Below are 8340 nucleotides of genomic sequence, written 5' to 3' on the forward strand. Positions count from 1 at the left end.
AAAACACAAAAGTCGATTTATGGTCGGAGAGAAATACAGAAATTAGTACACCCTGTTCTTGCCAGTGCTCTGTTGAGCGACCAGACGACCCGTGTTACAGCGGCTCGGAGGTCGTCGGCTGCTCGCAATGTGCAAGGCTTGCCGTAGATATCAGAAGTCATAAACAGCCTGTAAAACCAGACTGAGCAAACAATTTCCAGGGTTTTCTTCAAACAACCACTTCGAAAAACTACAAGCACCTGGATCCTCCATTAGAAGATAGAAGCTCAAAATTCATAAGAATGTCCAAGACGTTTTAAATATTTATTAGACGATGCATTTAGACTCCATAGAAAGCAATGAAACTCGTGCCTCTGCTACAAAAACAACAACAATTTATCTTTCAACGGATCCTTACTTAGCACGTCCAGGATGTGGATCTCTTGATGAGAGGCTTCATTTGCTTGTCCTCTTCAAGAGAGATCATCCCCAAGTGAGAGGGGTCCTCCAACATCATCTTTGAAACCAAATATCCTGCAATTGACCATGTCTGAAACTTTCGAGCTTGCTTTCCTATGTATCTTCCAAGTTTCCCGTCATAATATTCCGGCCAGCTATCAACTAGAAGCCTGCTTTCTGCCAACTCGATGGCCCGTCGAGCAATCTGCGGCCTCCCAGTCTTTATGCAGGCAGCAGTGAGCAACCAGAGCAGGACTGCGAGGAATAATTCATAAAATTGGGAAAATCTGTTAGTCATGTTGCATTTAAGGTGATCAAATAAAAAAAACAATTGAAATAAAAGGCATTATGATTTTGACACTAGCAAAATGAGCCGCAGTCAATGTGGGAGGTGTTTCCAGATAAATTATCTAATCCTCATGCCTGGCCAATAATGAACATGCCTTGGAAAGGTACATGCAATAAAGTATTCAGCAAATGCAACAAACGCTAGCAGTCAGAAAACGGCCATATAGGGCTGGAAACAATATTCAATAGCAAATACAAAAGTGGAACACATGAACCAAAAGTTTTATATATTTCTCAGTTTACTCATTTTCCAATTTCATTCTCGAAGATATATGAGCATCTCTATTTTTCCTTTTACAAGGTATACCATTTTCTCTCTTTCTCCCTCTCTCTCTCTCTTAAGGGATTCAAACACATGTAAGCTTGTTCCTGCATCCAAAGGAGTGTTCAAGAATCTTGAAGAATGAGCAAGGAATACACCATTGCTGTTATCTCCCTCTCTCTGAAACCATTTGTATTGACAAGCTGTCATCTTCGTATCACAGCATTTCTTGGTCTAATCAGTGCATCATTCATTCCATCACTAGTGTTGAATCTATTATTTCACCAAGTTAGAGGATTCAAAGTCAAGTTTGCTCCTGCATCTGGAGGAGTGGTCTATTCCTGAAGAATATGCAAAGAAAGGCATTGATGTGAATCCTCCACAAACTAGTAAAGACAGGGTTCTTGAGGGAGGAGATAGCAAACTCTGTTGATGGTTCAAGCCTGCTTTTCTTTGTTGATCACTTGCCTTCTACACAACGAAATAACAAGAAGAGCTGAAAACGGAGATGGTTTCTCCGATAGAAAAAAAAGGCCAAATTGAGCATTAGTTGCTCCTGGGGATCCAAGCTTTTTGTGTTTAAAGGAAAACCCTTCTGAGCTATTATGGAATGCAAACAAAATGATGGACACAACCTAAGGAAAGGGATAACAAGAAGAACTGATGTCAAATACAAGTAGAACCAATGTCAAATAGGTCCAGTAGATTGGTTCTGGGCTGACCCAAACCTAATCTAAGCTGTACTTGGGTGTACCAAATATCCATACCCATGTCTATTCTTGTCAACATGGGTATCCAGCCCAAAATCACGCACCCATGGTTGGCAAGTCAGGACAATCGCTAATAGTGTTGGAGAGCACGAAAAATTTAAAACTTTCCAACTTAATGATTGCAATGCTCTTAGGGTAAACTAAAGCCATAATTTGTAAATGTTATCACTTCCAGAATGTATTCCGAAGAGCAATGGAGAGGTTCCTTCCATATCAAACTCTTGCATTGACAGGCACATTTTTGAGTTGGATAAACCATTATACCACATCTTGTTTTGAATAAATAGTCAACTTGGGGTCCTGGTAAACTGTAAATCAAAGTAAAAAAGCAGTTTGGATGATGCTTAGGTAAAAAGGAAGCCACTTGAAACATGAACAAAATCATCAAAGTTGAACAAAATGATGTACAGCAGAAGCTAAAATTGAATAAGAAAATCTAGCACATCACAACTGACAATTTGCTTGCTAGCTACTAACTGAAAAACAAAAAAAAAAATTGAGATGACTCTCAGCAATGAACAGAAAGTAAGGGAGAAATAAAAAATGGAAAATAAGTCTTAATTCTCCTAACCTGGCCAAGATCCTCCATTGTGATAGCTCCACCGGGTATTTTTGGGATCACAACCTGTCACTATTCTCCATTCATGGCTTTCTATTGCTGGATAAGCAATCTTCAGAGGCATCTCCCCAACTAGCTCTTCCCAACGTGCTTCTATAAGATCCATGATAGCCATAGATTGCTCCGGAGTCGCAAGAGATGATAAGATTGCTACGCAATTTCCCAGTGCAAACCATCGGAAGTCCATTCTAGCAGGACTAACGTTTCCAACAAAGTACCCTCCACGAGTTGGCATAAAATCAAATACCCAGTCTGGGATTGAATCAGGAATGACATTGAATTTGTTAACTGCTGTATGAGAATATTCCTCGGTCTTGTAGCGATAAATGTCATTTAGCTGCCGGAAATCAAGCCAGAAGTAACTTCGCATATGATAACTCAAAGCATGCAACCTTCTCACAATTCTTTCAATAAATTCTTTACCCTCTGCATCATGTTTAAGCATGGAAAGAGCACACCTCAATGCCATGAAGAAGAGTGCTTGAATTTCAATAGGGTAACCATATATACCCTGCACAATGCATCACAAAATTAAATAAGACTGTATTAGGAAGCGTAGCATGGAACTGCATATTTTGGAAATAATTAAGTAAATAAACTGAGAAAATATGCCACAGCAATGTGCAGAACTGAAAGAAAGAACAAAGAAAATATCACCCATCTCATTGGGAAATAAAGCATTGTAGTCTCCTGAACCCAAGAGCACCATGAAATTTTGAATGACCTCAAGCTATGAATACCTAAAATATATTATTTGTTCATGCAAGCAATAACACTTCAGAAAGATGGTCAAAGAGAGAAAAAGGATATACAAAGGCAGACCAAGCTGAATTTGTCAAAATGGTAGCTTTTACATACAAAAATACCTAATAGCAAGTTTATTCAGCACACTTTTTTTTTTCAGCAAAATCAGATACAAGACTTCAATGCCACAAATGAAAGGGACAAAGGACAATAAATCCTTGGCTAGTTGCAGAAGCACTTCATTAAGTTGTGACATGTAAGAATATTTCCAGCAATTCTGAACGACTTGCTTTGTAGTTTTGAAATGTTAATCTTGGAATTTTTGGGATCAAGCTTAGACAACAAGCTGTAAAGACATACAAGAGAATATACACGACAGAAAACACATATCAAAACCTGTCCTACCTATATATGTTGATGCATCAATGGACAAAAACTGCATGTACATTAACACTATAAAGTATATGATATCTATTTGTTTATTTACTAAAGGCACAAAAACGACTCTCAAGGCAGTTTTACTTTTACCTCCTCTGTAATTTGTATTAGAGGAGTTTAGCACTTTGGAGTTCAACTGGTGCACCATTATATGTTCTTTCAGCATTCATGTCTCTACCTTCAATTTACAAAAGCATCAACAGGAAAGCCACCAAGCTAGGTTACATGCATGCTTGTAAAACCATGAAGTCTCGGCATCAGCACTTTCTGACACCGAGACACCTACACACAGCCAGTTGACATGTGCTTTTTTAAAATATAAAGTGTGGAAAGATATAGACATGCATCTTGGGCATGTTTTCTTTTTCAGAAAACCTATAAGGAGGAGAGATTGATGTATCACCATCTCCTCCACTTCTCTGCGCAAGACCCACCTTTTCCTTTCAGAAAAGTAGATAAGGCAATGTGAAATTATTCACTTACTTTTTCCAAATCCTAAAAAATATCACTTTTTCTGAAAGTTTCCAAATAACTCTGACTATATATATATATATATACACACACACACACATTCCATGTCCATGCAACATAGCAACCAAAAACAGATGTAGACCTAGAATAACATTACCAATATCCAAGAAAATCATGTGGCTTTCCCATCACTGATTGGCTAATGCATAGCTCATCCTCTTCAAAGAACCTAGGTCAACACTTAGGAAGCTATTATCCTCAATGTCTCTATCAATCATGTTTCATCTAATTTCAAAACATAAGTCTCACACTAGAATTTCATGACAAGTATTGCCAGGGACTTTCAGTCAAATAACAGGTTTTCATGTTTGGATAGTTTGAAAATGTGAAAGTATTAATGAGAAATTAAAGAGAATTAGAAACAATAAAGGAGTACCTTTTCATAAAATCATAACAAAAAAAAGAGCATTCATTTACAAAATAAGGCAACACTTGTAGAATACTGCAGAATTAAATTAAATCAACATTCTGAAAATGTTCTGCTACATTCCCATTAATATGATGTAGCTGCAGCTCAGGTCATCAGTTTCTGAGATCAGGATAATGAATGCTGAATAATTCATTGAGGACTCTTAAACTAAGTAACTAGACATTTTTTCACCAACTCCAATTCAATCTTTTGTCAACATACATTTATGCAGATATTAACAGAAAAAATTCCCATAAAATAATGGTTAGCAAATGGAAGAGCAAAATTGATTGGAACAATTAACTCCACCACAACAGTACATGGCATAGGCATCATAATCTGACCATACATGTAAAAGAATTATAGACAAAACTAACTAAGAGTAATCTGTTAAGCTTATATTTCATTTATTCATCTGTCAAAGATAATCTTTCACATCCGGTAGTTCAGATTCTCATCATACCAAAAAAACGAAGAGAGATAAATCAAGAATAGTGCAATCTGTTGTACCTTACCTGTACCCTTATTAAGTAAAAAAAAAAATGCAATAGTCAAAGGCATCATGAGAAAAAATGTGCTTCCATATTCAAATCATATCAACCATAAGAGAGGACAGTCATACTTCATAGACAATGTAACGTTTGCCTACTTGCAAAGAAAGAGGATATTACCATCCGTCTATCTATCATGGAGCAGCCATCTGCACATAAGAGTGTTGGAAATGTGTCAAAGCCTTCTGAAAGGCACAGACTCAATATTAACCTGATTCCTCTTTGACACTCAGGAGTCTCTGCAAGGGATAAATCCCCAGTAGACTTTGTGTAGGCACGGAGTAAGATGATCCACCAAAATCCAGAGTCCACTGGAGCAACTCGACCAATTGCACTCTCACCAAAATCAGCAATTATGGTGTCCGAATTTCGAACTGGATCGTGGAGCACCTTGAAGCTAGCAGGCATTGCACCTTCTCCTAGTGTGAAACGGTCAATTCTTTTCTCCCAGCCTTGGAGAACAAGTGTCTTCAAGATAAAATTTTTTACTATGTCTGGTTCACCATTCATCAGGAAAGCCAGGGCACTAGGCACGAAGTCCCTAACAAAGACCTGAACACAAAATACAGAAAGGATGCTAAGTCATAAATCCCCAAATGCCAAAAGCACGAATATCTTCAATGCTGATAGTAATTTTCAGTGTTGATGCATGCAAAAGGGAACATATAGATATGGAAAGCAAACAAAGAAGTTCAGCAAGTGACAGTCATGCTAAAAGTGGTCCTACACCAAAGAACATGAGCAATCAAATATTTGAAAAATAAAAGTAATTGCACAGATGCTGCAAACAAGTAAAAGACATGCAGTGAGAGCAGGATAAAATATTTCAAGATAAAGAAGCATGTTAGATGAATTCTATCACAAAATAGAAGGGTGTAGAAATTTGAAAGGGAGAGATTAAACAGAATTGTTTTTACTTCTCACAAATGTATAATTTGGTTAGAGGTATAGAGGCTGCATAGGGAAAAACTTCCTGTGGCATAAAACAGAAACCTGGCATACTAAACTAGTGCCTGTACAGAAGACTTTATTTGCTTCTACATTTTTTCTGTGAGTGCTTTGGTGCATCTCTGTAATCATTTACTTAATATAGAAAGTGATGATGCTAAACAGACTTCCAAAACGATCTTCCAAAGCAGACAGCAGTTGAATGAAGCCTCTGCAGTAATTTATGTCTTATAGTTAGTGATTCACAGGCACAGGCACAAACCTTGTTCACTTTCAAAATGTATCGACATACATGCCTCACCAAAATGCTTGAAAATCAAGTTTATACTTAAGATAGGAAGGTTTTAGAATCTGGCATGTTGGCATCACTATCTATCTCAAGTATCCCAACAAGAACCAGTATGCTCATGCATTTCTGAAGCATAGAGTCTAGAAAAATCCTACAAATGGTATCCAATTTTTAAACCAATAACATGACTTCGCAAAACTCACAGTTAAAGATTTCAAATGAACTACAATAAGCTTCACGCATTTCCCTTTTTACTCATCTAGTATTCTGATTAAAAATTTAAAAGATTTACTACAATGAGCCTATTAATCAGCTCAAGGAATATGAGATACTCGACTAGGAGGCATCATATAATAAATCGAGAAACAGATGATGAAGCACCAGGTAACAAGCCTCCGTTATATAAAAACAAGCTTCCCACTAGAGCAAGTTCTCATAAGTTTCAACATCTTCAAAGAAGCACTGAATTTTCTTCTTCCAAAATTGTGCTTCCAGGAAGCGAACTTCCCAACTTCAAGCAAAGGTGCCAATAAGTATAACACAAACTATATATGCTTAATTAGCAAGCAGAATCAAGAGGCAATATGTGAACAATACGCAAGAAGCATAGGTACCTTGAGTATCTAGAAAAGGGTCAAAAGAAAAATAAAAAGCGAGGAACTAAGCGAACATTAGCTGAACGGACAATGTTCATCCGCTAATAAACAAGCAGATCAAGTGGTAGAAAATCGAAAACAAATCTCGTCTCCATTAGCCCTAGACATCCCAGTGAGTCAGTGACTGCTTATTGCATATGCAACAATAACGCGCACTACGGCCTAAAAACGGAGCAGCAGGCTATCTTTATATACATATTTAAGGACTGCCCGAAACCTCCTCGAGTACCACGAACATACAGCACAAAGAGGAAGAATAGTTTGAATAATGTGTGTGTGTGTGTGTGTACACACACATGAAAACGGAATGATAAGGGCGATTATGTACCTGATTGTAGTTTAGAGCTTCTTCTGTGTGGTCAAGGGCAGCGATGGTGCCAACAGGTTGACCCCGGAAGTAGACCAACGATCTTCGCAGAGCCTCCCATGCCTCGGCGACTATAGGATGTGGCTCAAAGGAGTTCCTGGCAGACGATGCCGGTGTGTTGAACCCGGACCTTATCCCAGGAGAGCATATACTATCGTAATTCTCCAAGCACCGGCTGATTTCCATATTCCTTGACACCCGAGGGGAATAGCACAGCGTCAATTCAGTGAGCGACCTCTCGTCAAACGATCGCTTTCTCTCTATCTTCAACGCCCTCGGCTTGTCGAGTAATCGCGAGAAATCACAATCATCCGCGTCCGAGATCGTACACTGCGAGTCTACGTGCCTGAGATTGTTCTCGTGGACTCCTTCCATGACGAGTACGAGTCCTCCTCCCTTGGCCTCCCTTCAAATTGTTCAAAGGAACAAAGAACCAGGCCCTGCGAAAACACAAACCAAACCCGCTCAAAACCCACCCGTTTCCGCACGCAATTTTCTCATTAATTCACGCCAGACAACGTCAAGAAAACGAAAGAAGCCACATTAGCGCGACCGCGCAAGAAACCATCCAAGACCCAAAGAATCCAAGAACCCGGGACCGCGCCGTCCCTTTCCAATACCCGCGCCTACCTCGCCAAAGCAATCGCACGGCGACACAAGAAAGAAACCCCGAGAAACGATCAGGCTCTCTTAACGAAGAAACCCCTCCCATAAAGAACTGAGATCTGCTCACGGACATCGTAAAAAGAAGCGACGGAAGCCAAAAAAGACGCAGTCAGAGGCTCACCTCGGGGTCTGCCGACAGCCGGAAACGCGAAAGCTGCCGGGCCAGATTCCGGCGACCCCGCCAGCAACCCAATGCCGGAGTCGGAGGCGGACTCGGTGGCAGCAGAAGCCAAGGAAGAAGAAGCGGAAGTGGGAGGAAAAAGAGGGCAAGAAGGTTGGAACTCGTATTTATAGTGATGAGGTG

At 39.4% G+C, this 8340-nt stretch overlaps 1 protein-coding gene across 1 annotated transcript; it reads right to left on the reverse strand.

Annotated features, from left to right (window-relative positions):
* LOC116260801 (probable alkaline/neutral invertase D) lies at positions 1-8340 on the reverse strand. The gene is made up of 5 exons (XM_031639305.2): positions 8158-8340; positions 7332-7810; positions 5231-5662; positions 2390-2948; positions 1-693 (listed from the first exon to the last, which is right to left on the reverse strand). Exons 2-5 carry the CDS (start codon positions 7743-7745, stop codon positions 398-400), a joined length of 1701 nt encoding a protein of 566 aa, XP_031495165.1. The 5' UTR covers positions 7746-7810; positions 8158-8340; the 3' UTR covers positions 1-397.

This window comes from Nymphaea colorata, chromosome 1 (genome assembly GCF_008831285.2).
Source record: "Nymphaea colorata isolate Beijing-Zhang1983 chromosome 1, ASM883128v2, whole genome shotgun sequence".
NCBI lineage: Eukaryota > Viridiplantae > Streptophyta > Magnoliopsida > Nymphaeales > Nymphaeaceae > Nymphaea > Nymphaea colorata.